At 34.8% G+C, this 22,597-nt stretch overlaps 1 protein-coding gene and 1 pseudogene across 1 annotated transcript in view; both read right to left on the reverse strand.

The window, feature by feature from the left end:
• LOC144956322 (uncharacterized) overlaps positions 1–11,549 on the reverse strand; it is a 24,603-nt pseudogene extending 13,054 nt beyond the window's left edge.
• Positions 10,165–22,597, reverse strand: part of LOC144956998 (uncharacterized) — a 56,983-nt gene continuing 44,550 nt past the window's right edge. The window contains exons 22-27 of the mRNA XM_078887907.1: positions 22,343–22,464; positions 19,579–19,758; positions 17,483–17,693; positions 15,003–15,113; positions 13,386–13,507; positions 10,165–12,695 (exon numbers count right to left, since the gene is read on the reverse strand). Of these exons, the coding sequence (XP_078744033.1) occupies positions 11,881–12,695; positions 13,386–13,507; positions 15,003–15,113; positions 17,483–17,693; positions 19,579–19,758; positions 22,343–22,464 (1,561 nt within the window). The 3' untranslated portion in view covers positions 10,165–11,880. The remainder of the gene's footprint in view (positions 12,696–13,385; positions 13,508–15,002; positions 15,114–17,482; positions 17,694–19,578; positions 19,759–22,342; positions 22,465–22,597) is intronic.

Below are 22,597 nucleotides of genomic sequence, written 5' to 3' on the forward strand. Positions count from 1 at the left end.
CTACGAACCACAACTTGCCATCCGGATGTATAATGGACCAACACACAAAACTAGTGTAACCATGAACTTTTATAGTCTGGATAATACAGTTGAGAGAGAATTACTCATAAAAGTGGATGGCAAAAAACAATAACAAAGACCCGAGTGACGTCAACTTATTCTATCTATTAGAGAATCCATACGATTCAATAGTCTGATGTCACGCTGCCTGCAACGGCGGCCATCTTGTTCTAAACAAAGAAAATCATTACTTTTTATTTTTCATGCTGGCTAGAACTTTTATATGTCTTGTGATCAGAATGTGTAAAAGTCAAAACATGATCAAATGTATGTGTTTTTTACCTCTGGATACGCTTTATACTCGCCGGAGAAATATTTCATACGGGCGTCCGCCATTGTTCCGATAGTTTTAGAGCCAGTGTTAGTAAATTACCATGCGTCATTAGGAAGGAAGTGACGTTACGACTGTTGAAGAGTATTCCCAATTTCGACCAACCGTTTCATTAGGCAGACACACCCTCCTACATCGGTTGTGGAATATCGACTGCCATAATTATCATGATTGATAATCCAATTTGGCCCCCATGAAATGCCAGATAATTGTCATGGATATTGTCGTAACCCAACTATGAAAACATAAAATATGGATTTTTTCTTATTGGTGTTCGTTTCCTTCTTCCTCTTCTTCGTTTTCTTCTTCTTCTCCTTCTTCCTTACATATATATATATAATATATATATATATATAATATATATTATATTATATATATAAATATATATATAATATAATAAATATATATATATGTGACCCACCGCTCAAAACGGTATATGTCAGAACGAACCATATGCTTAAAACCCGAATTAAATGTTAAACTGGTCAAAAATATGAATTGTTGGCATTAGCGCCCTAAAATATGGTATCCATTCTCCTCAATAAAACATATAAACTCAACACAAGTCTTGATATTTCTGGCTATAAATCAAATTTTCAACATCTTAACCATCATGACTTAATACCGTTTTTAGGCGAAAGGTCACATGTATAATATTATGTTATTTTTCTTGTGTGTGATGATTGGAATCTGATGAGGGAATGTTTTTAAGGGAAAATGTATTACTATGTATTTTTATGCACTATGTGTTAAAACCAAGGACACCTACACAGTGTCTTTGGTTAAAACCTATGTCGGTCAAAGGCTTCTATTAGCCTGACTCAAAGACACCTAGGTGTCCTTGGCCTGACTACATTATCTATGAAACATTTTTTAATGCCGACAATAAATAAATACTTGAATTGAATTGAATTGAATTGAATTCCTCTTCATACTCTTCTTGTTCTTCTTGTTTGTTTGGGGTTTTTTTTTTTTTTTTTTTTCTTTTTTTTTGTTTTGCTTTTTTTGTTTTTTAAGGGTATTACGTCACTTGCAACACATTTAGGGAATATCAGCGCCAGTAAAAAGGAAGAAAATGGGATAGTAACATTCTAGAATTACAATTAAAGCACCCAAGAAAAGGTAAGACAAAAGGGGAATTGGTTCAAATAGGAAACAGATGTAGATTCCAATAGCACAGCGTGAAAGTACTTAGTTTGAGATCACCTAAAATGTTCACCCAGACACCTGAACAAGATCACACTAAGAGGAATACACTCGAATGTTTACATATCATATGTGACCCGTCGCCTCAAAACGGTATTGAGTCGCGATGATCAAAGTGCTGAGAATAGAATCTATGACCAAAAACATCAGACTTGGGTTGAGTCCATGTATGGATTATTGAAGAAAAAATAGAGAATTTTAATGGGCTGAAAACCAAAATTTTGTTTTCTTGACCAGTTAAGCTTAAATTGACCTTTCAGCATCTTGTTCATCCCGACATAATACCGTTTTGAGCCATGGGTCACATATGTTAACATTTTTTAAAAAAATACATAACGGAGAGTCAAGGACTCCGGCCATGGTCAGGGCAAAACAAGTAATCTCATTCAAAGACAAAGACAGAAAGCAAATTGGAATACAGAGATCGGGGGGATGGAGAGCAGACACAGTAAGTGTCTCCCTGCCCACCCAGAAGGCTTTTCTTGACCTCAAGCTCTAGACTAGTCATTGTGAAATTGGAGTCGCGATACAACAGCGTTTAATATTTCGTCAATTAGCGGTGCTCATTTTTTAAATTGAGCTTTTATAGAGAGCAATGTCCACTGAATGTGCTCAAAGCGATTTACAAGGGGTTCCTGGCCAACAGCTACAATCATGTAGGACGGAACATGACGCCTGTTAAGCGATATTACAATTACACTTTTTTTCTGACAGAGACAACGCTGTTAACAGCCAGGTACTCATTTTACACCTAGGTACGGTGAGAGAATGTGAGTAAAGAGCCTTTTCCAGTGACCTTCCGATCCGAAAGCGAGTGCCAGACAACAAGACCACATAGCGCACAAGGAAGAAAATTGTAGTACACATATGGAATCACCGTGGGTTAACCCCCCCCCCCCCCCCCCCCCCCGTTCCCAAAAAAATAAACAAATAAAACGACAACATCCAAAAATAAAATAAAATAAATAAATAATAATAATAATTCTGAAAACTTATATAGCGCTATAACTCCGAGACACCAGACTCTAAGCGCTTAAATACCAAACAAAAGAAACAAAAACCCAACTAAACTGAACAAAAAACATGGAAAATCAAATGAAGCCAGTACACAATTTGATGGTAAGATATAGGATTTCATGGTTTTATTAATTATCACAAGCCAGATTATTTCGAGGCACGATCAAAGTAAGTATTTGATGAATATACAATACAATGGCAATGGTTAGGATTTGGACACAAAGTCAGTGCGGCCTTGCTATTCGTTGGATGAATGGAATATGTAAGTACTGTACTCTTAAATACTAAATCAATAGGCTGCAAATAATGGTAAGTTAACATGAATAAACGTTGAAGTGAAATGAAAGAGCAACACCAGTAGGTTGGTTGGTTGTTGCTTAGTAAATTGAACGTATTATTATTATGTGTCCGATCGATGTAACCTGGTGTTATTATGTCACGATGACGCAAATACCAAAAGGTGACTTTTTTGGAGGTCAAAATGGTTGTTTGTATTGCATGTTTGTTGTTTGTTTTGTATGTTTGTTTTTCTATTGTGTGTAGCTACTTTAAAAAAGAGAGGGTCCAATGAGGGCATATATATATATATATATATGTGTGTGTGTGTGTGTGTGTGTGTGTGTGTGTGTGTGTGTGTGTGTACCATCATTTACAGAAAATAATAACGGTAAAAAACAAAACAAAAACAAAACATGTCCGATTAAAGCGAACCGTCGTATGAAATCCATGCAAACACTTACACTTTACACACACAAAAAATAACAAACAAAAAAAACGTGGTGGTTTATAAGGAAACAATACAAATTATAAATTATATTATAGTAAAAGGGCGAGTGACACAAATAACGATGAAAGACTTATTCTATGTAAAGGGGTTTCGCAACAATAGTAATTTTATATATAGAAATATTTTAAAATCAATGTGGTGGAAATGGTAGGAGTGGTAGTAATAATAATAATAAAATAATTAATAATAATAATAATAATAATAATAATAAAATAATAATAATAATAATAATAATAATAATAATAAATAATAATAATAATAATAATAATAATAAAGTAGATAAACAATAATAATAATAATAATTAATTAATATAATAATAACATAGAAATAATAATAATAATAATTATAATAATAATAATAATAATAATAATAATTAATATAATAATAATAATAATATACTAATAAATAATAATAATAATAATAATAATAAAATATAATATAATAATAAAATATAAGTGATAACAATGATAATAAACAAACAATCACAACTTAACTGATAAATATTACAACCATAATCACAATCATAAGCATTTTGCTGCAGTTGTAAATCTTAGAATATCTTTGCTGTTTGTCTTGAAGGTTTTTTACGGCGTTTGCGACACATCTGGGTCATTTCAACTCCAATAAAAAGGAGGAAATAGTCAAAAAAAGTTATAGAATTACAATACTCTTCAACAGTCGTAACGTCACTTCCCTCGTAATGACGCATGGTTACTTAGTAACTGGCTATAAGCTATCGGAACAATGGCGGATGCTTTATGAAATATTTCTCCTTCGAGCATAAACGCGTATCCAGATGAAAAAAAAAAAAACATGATAAATCTGATCATGTTTTGACTTTTACACATTCTGATCACAAGACATATGAAACGTTCTAACAAGCATGAAGAATAAAAACTTCCGATTTTCTTTGTTTAGAACCAAGATGGCCGTGACATCAGACTATTGAATCCAATAGAAAACACTCGAGAAAACGTAAGACAAAGGTGAATTGGTTCAAACCAGGAACAGATGTAGAGTCAAAGAGCACACTATCCTTGTGCATAGTTTGAGATCACCTAAAAGTCTTATCCAGACACAAGCACAGGTCCCCACTAAGCCTACATTCAAATGGTTACAAACTGTTATATTATATTAAAAACCATATATATATATATATATATATATATATATATATATATATATATATTATATATATATATATATATATATATATATATATATATATATATATATATATATATATATATAATAAAAATGATATTATAATTATTATATATATATATATATATATATATATATAATATAATAATATATATATATATATAATAATAATACATAACAGAGAGATGATTTACGAGTCATCTCCCTAAACTATAACAATACATTTCACTGTTTCCCTCCCAGTCAAGAACTTCGGCCAGGGCGAGGAGAAAACCAAGTAATCCCATTCTAAAACAAAGACAAAGTAACTCGTAAAATAGATATTGGGGATAGAAGACACAGCGTGACCCCCTGGCCACTATGGGAGGTCAAAGACCCCACCCAGAGGTACGGATAGCCGTAATAACAAAAGGGCTAGTCTTTAAAAATCTGCCCAAACGTTAAATCACTCAATCCTGGAGATTTTCGCTACTTTTCATAATTGTATTAATTGTATTAAAAATGAGCATGTACATAGTTTTATTCAATGTAAAAACTAAAAACAATAGCTTTGATACTACGCCTATAAGTTGTCTCAGAAAAATGTAAGAAATAGACCAGGGACACAAGTAACATGGGTAAACTACGGATATAGTCGTTGTTAGGGTTGAGTGAGTTAAACATTGAAATTGAGCGGTGAAGTCAAGGGGTAAACATAACTCATAACATTATATTTTTGATATCTTCAATTGGGGTAAATTTGCCTCAGGGGGAAAATTTGCCTATGTGAATTTGGAGCATTTTGACTCATCCCAGCTTTTTTTGCAGTTTTTGTACACATTAAATGACTCGATTTTTTTTTTTTTATCAAAGGAAATAATTGCCACAAAACCAAACAATATCTTATTGGCCCGAAGTCCAAGAGGCAAAGTTTCCCATTTAGGCAAAGTTACCTCAGTAGATTCACGGTACATATGATATGAAAAAAAAAAACCCAAAAAAACAATCTTGCTGAAATCTGAAAACAAACACATTGAACGACGATATAACAAAATAATATTAATACGCATTCATAAGGCCTTTTGAAAAGTGGCTACAGACTTTTCACTTCACAGATATCCAGGGATCTTTATTAAATTGTAAAATTCCGGCCTGCATCAAACATGGATCAGTTAAAATACTAACGAAAAGGTGAAAATGGAAAAGTTTCAGGTGGGAACAGTACAGACAATGTGTGTTTCGGGTACAAACCCTTCTTCATCGGCACAACAATCAACAAAGGATCATTGAAAACAAAATATCAAAATTTTCAACGTTCCTTTGATTATTGTTGTGCTGATGAAGGATTTTGTACCCGAAACGTCCATTGTTTGTGCTTTTCCAATCCAAAGCCTTTTCCATTTTCACATTTTTGTTAGCATTTTCATGACCTAATACCACATTAAATAAATAATAATACCACTTTAACTCAATAAAATACAAAATAAAATTCCCTTTATTCATCCCATAGGGGAATTTTGTCTTTAGGGTCTATTCCAAGGGAAGACTGGAATAACCCAGGCATCAGCTGCAGTGCAGCACCGCAAATTGAGCTAGAGGGAGAAGACTTGCTCAAGGCCACACAGCACAGCGGTGGGTGATCGAACTTGGTACCTTTCGGGTAAGAAGCAAAGACTGTTTGTTTGTTTTGTTTTTAAGTGGGTTTTGCGGCGCTTGCAACACATTTGGGTTACATCAGCGCCAGTAAAAAGGAAGAAAATGGGATAGTAAAAAGTTCTAGAATTACAAATAAAGCACCCAAGAAAAAGTAAGACATAGGGGAACTAGGAACCAATAGGGATCAGATGTAGATTCCAAGAGCATACCACCCATGTACTTAGTTTGAGAACACCGATAAGTCTCATCCGGACACAAGCACAAAATCCAATAAAGAGGAATACACTCAAATGCTTTCATTATAAATTCAAAATAACAGATATAATACTACATAAGAGAGAGATGATTTACAAGGAAAAAAATATCAATTCCCAAAACAATAACTATGCATTTGACTGTTTCACTCCCAGCTAGGACTCCGCCAGGGCCAGGACAAAACCAAGTGATCTCATTCCAAGACAAAGACAGAAAGCATGTTGGAAAACAGTTATAAGGGGATAGAAGACACAGTATGTACTGTACCCCCCCCCCCCCCCCCCCGCCCACTATGGGAGGTCAGGAACCCCACCCAGAAATTGAGCTAGGGCGAGGAGACTTGCTCAAGGCCACACAGCACAGTGGCGCGTGATCGAACTTGCACCTTTCGGTACGAAGCAAAGACTGTACCGCTGCCCCACCCTGACATAAAATGGTTTTGAAATGATGGGTCACAGGTCACAGGTCAGAGGTCACAGATATATATCAATTCATGGATAAATTTTAAAAAATCCTAGCTCTATTAATAAAATCATTGAAAAATACATCATTCTGAAATATCGAGATATTATAAAAGACAACAACAACAAAAAAAGGTCCATTAAAAACAACATGAATAAGCATAATTTCTGTACAAAATGGTGAAAATTGTATATTTTTTTTTTAAAAAGGATGGAAATGTGTACAGTGTTGGAATCCAATAAAATTCAAAAAGAGGTATAAATAAAAGGCTGGGATGCTATAGATATCGTTAATATATGTATATATTCAAAACACCCTGCTGGTTGGAAATGGTGACAGTAAAATGTACAACGATCAAATTGTAAAAGATCACTTATAGTAGAAAGTAGAAAACTTACTGGAATGTGCAAGTTATAAAATAACAATAACAATAACAATCATAATATTAATGATAATAATAACAATAATAATGATAATATCACCATCACAATAATAATAATAATACTGATGATAATATCATAATAAATATAATAATAATAATAATAATAATAAATAATAATAATAATAATAATAATAATGATCATAATATTGATGATGATGATGATGATAATAATAATAATAATAATAATAATAATAATAATAATAATAATTATAATAATAATAATAATAATAATAATAATAATAATAATAATGATGATGATGATGATGATAATCATCATATCATCACCATTTTCATCATTAATATTATTATCACCATTATCATCACCATCACCATCATCGTACAGCTGTCCACAAAAATGTACAAAAGACTTGGAGAAGGCAGGAGAGCGTGACGTTTAAAATTCTACTCTTAAGAAAACGTTTTCTTTCCACAGAAAAAAAATTTTACATTCAAAAAATTAAAAAAAAAAAATTCAAATTATATTTTTCTCAATTGTCATCCGATTTTAAGTTTAAGACCTTGCACTAAAAACGACATCATTGATATCCTCCGTCTTTCTCTTTCTTTTTTTTAAATTTCCCATGATGCCATTTTTCTGGACAGGCCTGACATTCACCAGTCTTTGCAATGCAATTCTCACCACATAATGACATACGTGATACAAAACTGCTAGAAGTAGAAGCTGTGGACTGGCAAAAGTAATCGACAAAAAAATGAATATTACAGCTTAAAAAAAAAAAAAGAACAAAGTACCAAAACACGGGCCGTACGAAATATTATATAGACGTCAATCTGGGTTTTTAGTAATGTATATTTATGCTTTTATTGGGTTTTTGGGTTTTTTTTTTCATTGGCTGAAGAAGGGTTTTGAGCCCGAAACGTTCCCTGTTTTGGCATTTTGTTTTATTTGGAAGCTGTTTTATTCATTTTTGTTTATTACTTAAAAAATTTTCTCCACAAAGAATCGTTGAAAACAAAATAAAATTTTCAACGTTCCTTTGTTTATTGTTATGCTGATGAAGGGTTTGTACCCGAAACGTCCATTGTTTGTACTGTTCCCATCCAAAGCCTTTCCATTTTCACATTTTTGTTAGCATTTTCATGACCTAATACCACTTTAAATAAATAATAATACCATTTTAAATTTTAAAAATACAAAATGAAATTCCCTTTATTTAATCCCATAGGGGAATTGTGTCTTTAGTGTCTATTCCATTTAAAATTTTTATCACAAAAAAAGTCCATTGGAATTCTAAATCATTTATATCTGTCACACAACATAACATAAAATCTCTTTATTTTCTTTCTAAAGAATCAGAATGTTAATAAAATAACAAATAATTATATATATTTTTTAACTCCGTATTTTTCTAAGATGCGTTACTCAAAGTTTCCATGAATATTTTCTGTAAAACACTTCACGTCACCAACAATGTTGTGTAGTTGAAACTTTAAAAAATAAAAACTGTCACAGAATAGTGAGTAGGTAAAACAAATTATAAAAAGTAAAGTTTAATCAATTCCATTTAAAATTCCATTCAAATATTTAAAATATCACGTTAGGACCTTCTGACACAGTGGGGATTCATCAAAGCGATCAATCTATGAATTCATAGAGGGGATTCATCAAAGCGATCAATCTATGAATTCATAGAGGGGATTCATCAAAGCGATCATCTATGAATTCATAGAGGGGATTCATCAAAGCGATCAGTCTATGAATTCATAGAGGGGATTCATCAAAGCGATCAATCTATGAATTCATAGAGGGGATTCATCAAAGCGATCAATCTATGAATTCATAGAGGGGATTCATCAAAGCGATCAATCTATGAATTCATAGAGGGGATTCATCAAAGCGATCAATCTATGAATTCATAGAGGGGATTCATCAAAGCGATCAATCTATGAATTCATAGAGGGGATTCATCAAAGCGATCAATCATGAATTCATGAGGATTCACAAGCGATCATTATGAATCTAGAGGGATTCATCAAAGCGATCATCTATGAATTCATAGAGGGGATTCATCAAAGCGATCAATCTATGAATTCATAGAGGGGATTCATCAAAGCGATCAATCTATGAATTCATAGAGGGGATTCATCAAAGCGATCAGTCCATAGAGGGGATTCATCAAAGCGATCAGTCTATGAATTCATAGAGGGGATTCATCAAAGCGATCAATCTATGAATTCATAGAGGGGATTCATCAAAGCGATCAATCTATGAATTCATAGAGGGGATTCATCAAAGCGATCAATCTATGAATTCATAGAGGGGATTCATCAAAGCGATCAATCTATGAATTCATAGAGGGGATTCATCAAAGCGATCAATCTATGAATTCATAGAGGGGATTCATCAAAGCGATCAATCTATGAATTCATAGAGGGATTCATCAAAGCGATCAATCTATGAATTCATAGAGGGGATTCATCAAAGCGATCAGTCTATGAATTCATAGAGGGGATTCATCAAAGCGATCAGTCTATGAATTCATAGAGGGGATTCATCAAAGCGATCAGTCTATGAATTCATAGAGGGGATTCATCAAAGCGATCAGTCTATGAATTCATAGAGGGGATTCATCAAAGCGATCAGTCTATGAATTCATAGAGGGAATTCATCAAAGCGATCAATCTATGAATTCATAGAGTTTTCTGACCACAATGGTTCAATAATGTACATATATATATATATATATATATATATATATATAATATATATATATAATATATATATATATATATATATATATATATAATATAATATATATATATATATAATAATATATTGTCAGACTACAGAGAATAAAGAACATATTATGAGTAGGTGACTTTCAACATGTCCAAAATCACATCCAGATAGGAAGTGCGTTAACAATCTCAAGCTATCTTTTGGACTCCATAGAATCACCTGAGAAAACTTGAAGTTTAAAAACACTCAGGGTATTGTTCTATGAGACACACGAGACAAGACAAGTATTTTCCTCTTTAAGTCACAAAATAAATGACACAAAATTGGGGTTTTCTTTCAATGATGAAAATGGGACTTTGTACGTTTTGAAGGTCACCTACTCAAGTATTTGGTGAAAAAATGTTTTCAGGCGTTTTTTGAAAACATCTATAGAGATATTGGGACCCAGGGTATTGCTCTAAGAGGCACACAAGACAAGACAAGTATTTTCCTCTTTAAGTCAATAAATAAATGACACAAAATTGTGGTTTTCTTCCAATGATGAAAATGGGACTTAACTACGTTTTGAAAGTCATCTACTCATAAATAAACATTTACAGTCATCGTGTGAATCAAAGAATAAACAGACTAACCTACCATATATTTCTGTAGTGTGGATTTTATAACAAAACTTGGAATGCTGAGCTGAACAGCATCCTGCATTCAAACAGAGACATTTGTGTCAGCTGAACTGACTTCATCCCATGCAGAAGTCAACACTTGACGTGGATGGAACTGACAAGAGTTCAACAATACACACACATGGCACTTTATAAGATATGTGTTAGTTTATATTTTGCCACATCGAGGCTCGTGTCAAGTTTTGAATAGTGGCCATATTATCAAATAGAGAAAAATTAAATTGAAGATCTTTCACTGATATAATAATATGCTGACGGAATAAAAACCTGAAGATTGATCACTTCATTGCATGTAAGTTATAAGGCTGTAACTTATAAAGGCTAAAATCATTTTTAAAAAAATAGAAATTTGTGAATTTATGGTAAAAATTATGAATTTGGCATTTAGACGATCGAATAAGTTCAGCATTTTTACTCGTGGGTTGGGTGTAAATTCAGCAACCGGACTCATTAACTCACTCAATCCTAGAGATTTTTGCTACTTTTCAAAATTGGAAAAAATGTAGTAAAAATGAGCATGTGCAACGACAGTTATTTTCAACTATCATTAACATGTAAAAACAAAAAAAACATTGGCTTTGATACTACGCCTGTAATTTGTCTCATAAAAATGTAATAAATAGGCATGGGGTAAAAGTAACCCAGGTAATGTACGGATATGGTCGGTGTTAGGGTTGAGTGAGTTAATGTTCACACAGTTTAATTCTGTCTCAGCCTGTTATTTCACCTGTTGGGAGAATGTCCCAATTCTGTCCCATCTCCCAAACCTCACAAGCAAATTTGATCTTTGAACATAATTGACAGTCATAATACTTAAACTGCACAATATTTCATTATATGTAAGGCTGTGATATATAACAAAGTAATAAATACACTTCATGTAAAAAATTAATAAAGAAAAATTAATTTTAAGATCTTTCACAGATGTAATAATATGCTGTCAGAATAAAACCCTCAAGAGTGATCACTTCATTGCATGTAAGGCTGTAACTTTAAGATGTTTAAAATCATTTTAAAAAAATAGACACTTGTGAATTTATGGTAAAAATTATGAATTTGTCATTTAGACGCTATAAAAACCGTGAACAGTTTTAGTCATTTCAGGGATAAATTCAGAAACCTGTCTCGTGACAACAAATTTAGAAAGAACCAAGAGAATCATGTCGTGGTGGCCGGTTGTTTCTCCTGTCTGGCGAATGTCCCAATTCTGTAGCATCTACCGGAGAACGAGTCCTTGATCTGCTCCCACCATCTCTTTCTCTACTTCTCTGGGCATGTTCTGTGGAGTTTCTGTGAATTCCTGCATGGTCTGAGTTCCTTCTACTTCGATTTCCAGCCAATCTCTGTTCGACTTGTCGACTTTGGTCATAATTATCACTATCACTTCTCGTACGAGTTGCACTGACTTGACCCCTTCCAAGGCCACCACCAGACTGATGAGCCAAACTATACACTGAATCGGGACCAACATCTTCACTGTTTTGTCTTGTCCTTGAATTATTTTGAGCCGATGTTTGATTTCTCTCTGTTTGACGGGCTAAATCCTGGCCAGATCTGCCATCACTGTTGTGTTGTCGTACCACGCTATACATACCTCTTTCATTGTCTTCTGCTTCATATGCTATATTATACTCACCTCCCCCGCTGTCCCCAGGGGAAATATTATGTGCATTACTGTATTCTGGGACAGATGAGGCTGAACGTTCATCTAATTCTATATACTCCCCGTCCTGAGGATTACTATAGTGAGAATCTTGAGGAGATTCATTATCATAAGTATGCTGCATGTGTCGCTCTTGTTGTTGCTCTGGATGTGAGTTTGGGCCTGATCCCCCTGCAGAACTGTTGGATGTCATTCTTCTGGTGGGTGACCGAAGTACTTCATAAGTTGGGACATTCGAGGTGTTCTCTTGCGTCAAGTTGTCATATGTTGGCTCATCTGTCTCGCAAATGGCTGAGGAAATGAAAAGAAAAAAGAAAGGTGAAGGTTGTGAAAATTGAATTTGCAAAAAAGGTTGATACAAGTTATGAAGTATATTGGACTCATCGTCAAGTCATCTATTGTAATCATCTTTTTTCAGTAGCATTATCATAACAATGAATGGTTATCACCATCATTATAATCATCAGCATCATCATCGTCATCTTCTTGTTCTTGTTCTTGTTCTTCTTGTTCTTGTTCTTCTTCTTCTTCTTGTTCTTCTTCTTCTTCTTCTTCTTCTTCTTCTTCTTCTTCTTCTTCTTCTTCTTCTTCTTCTTCTTCTTCTTCTTCTTCTTCTTCTTCTTCTTCTTCTTATTATTTTATTATTATTATTATTATTATTATTATTATTATTATTATTATTATTATTATTATTATTATTATTATTATTATTTTTCTTCTTCTTTTTATAATTATTACAAATATCATTATTATTATTATTATTATCATTATTATTATTATTATTATTATTATTATTATTATTATTATTATTATTATTATTATTATTATTATTATTAGTATCATTATTATTATTATCATCATCATCATTAGGATTATTACTATCATTAAAAATTTTCATCACAATCAATCACCATCATTAGTGATTGGAAAAAGTGTCAAATGTTACATGACCTGACCAAGAAATGTAAGTGCAGTGCAAACCTTCGTGATCTCTCGGCGCGGACAGAGAGTAAGGTGGGGGTGGCGGCCTGGAGTTGTCCCCATCGTCCATTGCTGGTGCCGGTGGTGGGGGAGAATTCAACTGACTCAAGGCATCAGTGTAGCTAAGGGGATTGAGGAAGGCAGTACGGTGGGGGGGGGGGGGGGGAATGAGTATGAATAAGATAAGGCACATTTCCTCCATCTTTTCAAATGCTTACAAAGTATAAAAACAACTAATCAAAAGCGGTGCCTAAATGAGTTGATAAAATGTATTGTTCATTCATGAGTCAGATTTACTCCCTTTATCTTTATCTTCATATAAAAATAACTAATAAAAAGATATACCAGGGCATGACTGAGAGGTTTATTTGTTTAGTTAGTTTTTAAGGGTTTTACAGCATTTGCAACACATTTAGGTCATTTCAGCGCCAGTAAAAAAGAAGAGAATTGGATAGTAGAAAATTCTAGATTACATTAAAGCGCACAAGAAAAGTAAGACAAAGGGGAATGGTACAAATAGGGAACAGCAGATGTAGATTTCAAGAGCATAACAACATCAATTTTCTAAATTTGAGATCACCTAAAAAAAAAGGTCTCATCCAAACACAAGCACAGCTTCCAACTAAGAGGGACACGCTCAAATTCTTACATTATACATTCAAAACAACAATCATAACACTAAATAACAAACAAGAGAGATGATTTACAAGGGAAAAAAAATATCTCCTGTTAAAGGGGGGTGTTGCCTTTTTTTTTTTTGCACACTTCTGTATAAATGTGCGGGATCTAGTCAATAAAACTGTTGCTATCTTATCTTATCTTATCTTATTAAAGGCTTAATAGGAATTATCCTCTAAATGCCTTATACAATAGTTTATAATTACAGAATCTCATATAGCTTGTATTGTATCATTCACAGACAGTTTTACACAACTTTGAATGTCAGGAAAAATGTATCAATCGAAAAATACAATCATAGAATACTGGTAGTTGAAAAACTGGTCAAGATCGAATGAATCCTAAATGTACAAAGTTCATAGTACAATGAAATATTAATGACAAAAATAACCATGAAAGCAACAACAATGCTAGCTTAAAGCTCGAAGAAATAAATAGCAATAGGATATTGAATGGAAAAAATATATATATAGGCCTCTGGAGCCATTTGGCTCATGGAGACGGAGTTTATCCCGATTTCTATAGCGTGAAACGGACAATAGCAATTTCTTGTGATCCTTTGGTTTGGACGCTAGTCTATAGCAAAGCACTTTCCATCAGATTTAACAGACCCAGCTACCCATTCACTACTAGGTGGACGGGGGGGGGGGGGGATCAGAAAAAAAAGCTCAACTGCACCCGGGATCGATCTTTGTCCCTTTGTATATGAAGCGAGTGCTCTAACAACTGAGCTTTTGGGACTCCCTTATTGAATGGAAGCTTCAATTTAAGATACGAAAACAGATAATGTGGACATTTCAGGTTTCCCCTTCATCAACAAAACACTTTCAATGAAATGCTAAAGACGAATTAGAGATTTAAGAATGCTGTTCAACTTTCATTACCTTTAAATAAATCCATAAAAAAATTAATTAATTAATTAATGAAATGAAGTCATACCTTGGTGGAGGCTCTTCCAAAAATCCTTGGTTTGCGAGGCCAGAATAGGGTGGTGGAGCACCGTTAAAGATCATGGGGTTGATGACAAACACCGAAGACTCTTGGCTCAAGCTGGACGGGAAATATTGAAATTTTTAGGTCAATTTATCATTACTGGAAAAGTACAAAGGTAGGCAATGTCAAGGTGAAAATTAGGCAGCAGGCACTAACTGGTGTGTAAGAGAAAGATCTAGACTAGATATAGGATCGGAAGGTCCTGGGTTCGAGCCTCACACTCGGCGCAAAGTTGAGTCCTTAGGAAAGGCTCTTTACTCACATTCTCTCACCGTACTCAAGGTGTAAAATGATTACCTGGCTGTTAACAGCGTTGTCTTTGTTTATCCGAAAAATTGTAATATCGCCTAACAGGCATCATGTCCTGTCCTACATGTTAAATGTTGCTGTTGACCAGGGACCCCTTTGAGCACATTTAGTGGATATTGTGCTATATAAAGCTCAATTTTAAAACAAATTTTTTTAATAGAAAAAGTGTGAATGAAACAGTGCCAGACAAAGAAAGAAAGAAAAATTGTGCGGTGATGAGGGCTTGTGGGTTAACACTTGCTTTCGCATCGAAAGGTCTTGGGTTTGAGCCTCACTCAGCGCACAGTTGAGTCCTTGGAAAAGGCTCTTTACTTACATTCTCTCATCGTACTCGGGTGTAAAATGAGTAGGACCTGGCCATTAACAACGTTGTCTCTGTTTAAAAAAAAATTGTAATATCACCTAACTTGTGTCGTGTCTCATTCTACGTGTTATGTGTTACTGTTGGTCAGGGTACCCTCTGTCAAGCACTTTGAACACATTCAGTGGATATCGCACGATACAAAAGCTCAAGATTTCTTTTTCCCGCAACCATCAGCCTGCCTTTACCGGACAATGCTGATTTTTTGAGGGATGATTATTTTTTTTCTTGTATTTTTCTTTCTTACTTTATCTGGCTATTATTACTTTATCGGGATATTTCCAAAAACACGGGAACCTTTTCAGAGGAAGACCGATCACAACACTCCCTGTGATCCTAAACAAAAACCTCACAACACTTGGACAAAGCATTAGTCTCATAACGGCAGGGGACCTTGAAAATCTGAGAACCCTAGCAGAGGACCGGCAATATTGGAGACACCTCACACAGGAAATACTGGAAACAGCCAAGGCGACCCGATCTTTCGGTCGAGACGCGAAAGGCATCTAAGTCAAGTAAGTCAAGTTATCTGGCACCGTCTCATACACACTTTTTTTCAGATCTTTTTCTTACAAATTAGGCAACTATGTTGATGTTCAGTCTCTCTCCATAGGTGGCAGTACTGACTGTCTGGACATTCAATGGGAAAAAAATTAAATTAGGGATCAGTGATTTACGAGATACCTTTTATTGTTCCCTTTTTTTTTTTGAAAGGCTATGTGGATTGAAAGGTCCTGGGTTCAATGCCCACTCTGCGTGGCACATAGTTGAGTCCTGGGAAAAGGCGGCTCTTTACTCACATTCTCTCACCCTACTCAGGTGTAAAATGAGTTCATGGCTGTTAACTGCATTGCCTTTGTCGGGAAAAAAATAAAATTCTAATATCACCTAACCGGCATCATGTCTTATTCTATATGTGACCCTTCGCCTCAAAAAATTATTAAGTCGGGATGGTTAAGATGTTCAAAATTGAATTTATAGCCAGAAATATCAGTCTTGTGTTGAGTTTGTATGTTTTATTGAGGAGAATGGATACCATATTTTAGGGTGCTAATGCCAACAATTTATATTTTTGACCAGTTTAACATTAAATTCGGCTTTTAAGCATCTGGTTCGTTCCGACATAATACCGTTTTGAGACGGTGGGTCACATATGTTATGCATCTCTGTCAGTAAGTGACCCTTTTGTAAAGCGCTTAGAGCATGTTTAGTGGATATTGTGCTAGATAAAAGGTTAACACTCTCATTACCAGCCATTTTCAGGATTTTCCCCAAAAAAACTTCACACCCAACTAACACAAAAATATATTTTTTATCACTCGAACGCAATAGCAATAAGTTCTTGCGATATAAAATTTCTATAGCAAAACAATCTCTACAAGTTTTATGATGTACAAGAGAAATTTAAATAAGAAAAATGTTGGTTGTAATCGTAACGAATGTGACGATTTTTCCGTACTTGGTTAGGAGAGGGTTAAGTTTTTGTGGGTTTTTTTTGTTTTTCTTTAACCCACTCACTGACCTGTTTAGATGTAGTTGGTAAGGAGAGGGTTAAGTTTTTTGGTTTTTTTTTGTTTTTCTTTAACCCACTCACTGACCTGTTTAGATGTAGTTGGTAAGGAGAGGGTTAAGTTTTTTGTTTTTTTTTGTTTTTCTTTAACCCACTCACTGACCTGTTTAGATGTAGTTGGTAAGGAGAGGGTTAAGTTTTTTTGTTGTTTTTTTTTTTTCTTTAACCCTTTTCTTTAACACTGACCTGTTTAGATGTAGAGCAGACGCCTCTCTTCTTCGTCTCTGAGAGCTGCGTTGGTCCCGGACACGTTTCTTGTGGACCAGCCAAACACACAGAAATCCGATGCCAAACACACCTACAATGGCAGACAGACACGCCCCTATGATGACCCCCGTCTTGTTACCAGACCCCTTGTCGTCATCACCGCCGCCCTTTGATTGGCTCCCGCTGCCACCTGGGATTTAAAAGAGAAGAAATGTTGTTTTTTTAAATTCTGATTGTAATATACCAATTAATAATTAATTTCTCTCTCTCTCTCCATCCCTATCTCTCTCTCTCTCTCTCTTTGGAGATAAAGATAAAGGAAGTAAATCTGACTCATGAATGAACAACACAAAACAAACGACATTTCGGCCCTTGGCCTTTATTAGGGCACCTCTATTTATTTTACTCTCTCTCTCTCTCTCTCTCTCTCTCTCTCTCTCTCTCTCTCTCTCTCTCTCTCTCTCTCCCCCTCCTCCCTCCTCCCTCCCTCCTCCCTCTCTCCTCCTCTCTCTCTCTCTCTCTCTCTCTCTCTCTCTCTCTCTCCTCTCCTCTCCTCCTCCCTCCCTTCCTCCCTCCCTCCCCCCTTCCTCCCTCCTCCCCCTTCTCTCTCTCTCCTCCCTCCCTCCCTCTCCCCCTCTCCCTCTCTCTTTCTCTCTCTCTCTCTCTCTCTCTGTCTCTCTCTCTCTCTCTCTCTCTCTCTCTCTCCTTCCCTTGCACGAACACACACACACACACACACACACACACACATTTTTACCTATAATGTTTTAACTATAAAGCCAATTTGTTTTGTTGTTTTTTTTAACATGACTATAATTTGCATGCACAATTTTTCTTTTTTTTTAACTCTTTGGTGTTATATTGCTACAGTAATAGGTAATGTAAATGGACATTAACACTTTATAAATTGTCCATTTCATTACATAACTTTACCTTACATCACACTGCCTTAGATTACCTTACTTAATATTAACTTACTTCACCTTCCATTAAATCACATTTCTTTACCTTACATTACCTTATTTAACATTACATTACTTCACCTTAAATAAAATCACATTCCATTGCCTTACATTACATCGCATTACATAAAAATATATTAAATCACATTACATTACCTTACATTACCTTATTTAATATTACAATACATCACTTTAAATTAAATCACATTACATTACCTTACATTACCTTATTTAATATTACAATACATCACTTTAAATTAAATCACATTACATTACCTTACATTACCTTATTTAATATTACAATACATCACTTTAAATTAAATCACATTACATTACCTTACATTACCTTATTTAATATTACAATACATCACTTTAAATTAAATCACATTACATTACCTTACATTACCTTATTTAATATTACAATACATCACTTTAAATTAAATCACATTACATTACCTTACATTACCTTATTTAATATTACAATACATCACTTTAAATTAAATCACATTACATTACCTTACATTACCTTATTTAATATTACAATACATCACTTTAAATTAAATCACATTACATTACCTTACATTACCTTATTTAATATTACAATACATCACTTTAAATTAAATCACATTACATTACCTTACATTACCTTATTTAATATTACAATACATCACTTTAAATTAAATCACATTACATTACCTCATCCAACGTCACATTACTTCTCCTTCCATTAAATCACAATACATTACCTTATTCAAGATTACATTACATTCACCTTAAATGAAATCACATTACATTACCTTATTTAACCTTACATTATTTCACCTTAAATCAAATCATATTACATTTACATTACCTTGTTTAACATTACATTACTTCACCATAAATTAAAGCACATTACATTACCTCATCCAACATTACTTCACCTTACATTAAATCACATTACATTACCTCATCCAACATTACTTCACCTTACATTAAATCACATTACATTACCGCATCCAACATTAAATCACTTCACCTTCCACTAAATCACATGACATTACCTTGCACTACATTACCTTCCATTACCTTCTATTACTTGACATTAAATGACAGTACAATTTCGTTCCTCACCATTTTCCAGTCCTGGGGATGGCAACCTCCGAGTGTAGTAACGAATCCTAAATCCACCGTACTCCTCGTGGCCGTCGGATCTGAAGCGGAGATACAAGACCTCAGAGGAACTTCGGAACATTGGCCGGTTGGTGACCTTCCCACAAATTTTGTCCAGGGACGGGAAATGGAAGCTGGGACCTGTATAAAAAAATATTTAAAATTATGCCTTTTGCGCCACGACATCATAAGATATCGTCGCCTAGGCATTCCACGAAGGAATATAGATAACTCATCAAACAAGATGTCTGATATCAACAGGAATCACCCATGTTGTCACAGTGAGATATCGTCGCCTAGGCATTCCATGAAGGAATATAGATAACTCATCACACAAGATGTCTGATGTCAACAGGAATCACCCATGTTGTCACAGTGAGATATTGTCGCCTAGGCATTCCACAAGGAATATAGATAACTCATCAAACAAGATGTCTGATGACAACAGGAATCACCCATGTTGTCACAGTGAGATATCGTCGCATAGGCATTCCATGAAGAATATAGATAACTCATCAAACAAGATGTCTGATGTCAACAGAATCACCCATTTGTCACAGTGAGATATCGTCGCCTAGGCATTCCACGAAGGAATATAGATAACTCATCAAACAAGATGTCTGATGTCAACAGGAATCACCCATGTTGTCACAGTGAGATATCGTCGCCTAGGCATTCCACGAAGGAATATAGATAACTCATCAAACAAGATGTCTGATGTCAACAGGAATCACCCATGTTGTCACAGTGAGATATCGTCGCCTAGGCATTCCACGAAGGAATATAGATAACTCATCAAACAAGATGTCTGATGTCAACAGGAATCACCCATGTTGTCACAGTGAGATATCGTCGCCTAGGCATTCCACGAAGGAATATAGATAACTCATCAAACAAGATGTCTGATGTCAACAGGAATCACCCATGTTGTCACAGTGAGATCCTGTCGCCTAGGCATTCCATGAAGGAATATAGATAACTCATCAAACAAGATGTCTGATGTCAACAGGAATCACCCATGTTGTCACAGTGAGATATCGTCGCCTAGGCATTCCACGAAGGAATATAGATAACTCATCAAACAAGATGTCTGATGTCAACAGGAATCACCCATGTTGTCCAAGTGAGCAAATTGGGGGTTAATAATCTTGCTCAAGGAAAAAAACGAGCGTGCCTGAAGCGACCTGTAAAGGAGATGTTTAAAGGGGTAATGATGACGGTTACGGGTGATAAAATATTAGGATAAATATGACCCACCCTGTCAATCTGGTATTATGATAGGATGAGCCGGATGTCAAATAAATTTATGTTAAAATTAAAATGATCAGATATGTGACCCATCGTCCCAAAACGGTATTATGTCAGGATGAACCAGATACTAAAAAGCTGAATTAAAGCTAAACTGGTCAAAAATTTGAATTATTGCTATTTAGCATTCTAAGATACGACATTCATTCTCTTCAATAAAACATACAAACTCATTGCAAGTCGGATATTTCTGGCCATAAATTTAATTTTCAGCATCTTAATCATTCCGACATAATACCATTTTGAGACGAGGGGTCACATCATATGTGAAACTGAAAATTTCTGCAACTTGTCATTTTGTTGCTTTTTATTCTTTATTTTTTTGCTTGTAATGGTTTTACAAAAAACATTCAACTACCCTTAAAGCAAAAATGTGACCCAAAGTCTCAAAACGGTATAATGTCGGGATGTATCAGACCCCAAAAATGAATTTAGAACTGGAGTGATCAGATAAATGAAGTCTGAGTTCTTCGTAATGAAAAAAAAAAAAATTTATTCTCCACCGTAACGAATTGAAATCAGCTTCAAAATTCATGTTTGCGTCGATAAATTCAATATCCTGAACCTACTTGTGTGGCTATGTGGTCTAGTGGTATGACACATGCTTTCGAATCGGATTGTCCTGGGTTCGAGCCTTGCTCAGCGCATAGTTGAGTGCTTGGAAAAGACTCTTTACTCACATTCTCACCGTACTCAGGTGTAAAATGAGTACCTGGCTGTTAACAGCGGTGTCTCTGTCTGGGAAAAAAATTGTAATACCGTCAAACTGGCATCACGTTTCGTTCTGCATATTACATGTTGCTGTTGGCCAAAGACCCTTTGTAAAGCGAGTTGAGCACGTTTAGGGGATATCGTGCTATATAAAAAAAAAAAATTCTAAAAAAAGCTCAAGCTCTAGTTGATTTCAAGATAACACTGCATTGAGATGGAGGGTTATCGTGTGATAATCGTGATGAAAACACGGGAGTTGGCAGCCCATGGGAAGCAAGTATGGCCTTTCCTTCCTTCATGAATGGAAAGTCACCTTTCATGATTTCACGATGGAACAAACAAAGACAACAAAAAAAAAGGTAGCCCTTCAGAGAAATTAATTCCATGGAGCCGGCGTTCATCCTTCTTAGCGTGAAATGGACAATATCAATTGCTTGCTACCCTTTGGATAAGACACTACTCTATTGCAAAATACTTTCCACCAGATCTAAAAGTTACCCAATCAGTGCTGGGTGGACGGGCTCAGCAGAAAAATAAAATCTTGACTTCACCCAAGGATCGATCTCATTCCCTGTGTGTGTAAAGCGGGCGCTCTACCAACTGAGCTATTGGGACGCCCCACATGATAGTGCAAGGCACATGAATAAATGCACATCAAAAAACACACATTGAATGGAAAATCCCTATGACCTTGACCCCGACCCACCATCAAAGATTTCCAGGTAGTCGTAGTAACAAGATCTGGAGTACTCGAGGTCCATGTTCAAGATCTCTATCTCCACCTGGTGGCCGGTCTCCGATTCAATTCTCCACTGACAGTCCGAATTCCTGGAATAGAAACAAAAAAAAAAAAAAAAAAAAGAAAAAACATTTTAAAGAAAGAATTTTTTAAAAAAAATTGAGCTTTTATTAGCAATGACTATGAAAATTTTTGTTTTCTATTTTTGTAGGAAATACTCCT

Source organism: Berghia stephanieae, chromosome 11, assembly GCF_034508935.2.
Source record: "Berghia stephanieae isolate SIO BIC M18660-M18661 chromosome 11, UCSD_Bste_1.3, whole genome shotgun sequence".
NCBI classification, from domain to species: domain Eukaryota; kingdom Metazoa; phylum Mollusca; class Gastropoda; order Nudibranchia; family Aeolidiidae; genus Berghia; species Berghia stephanieae.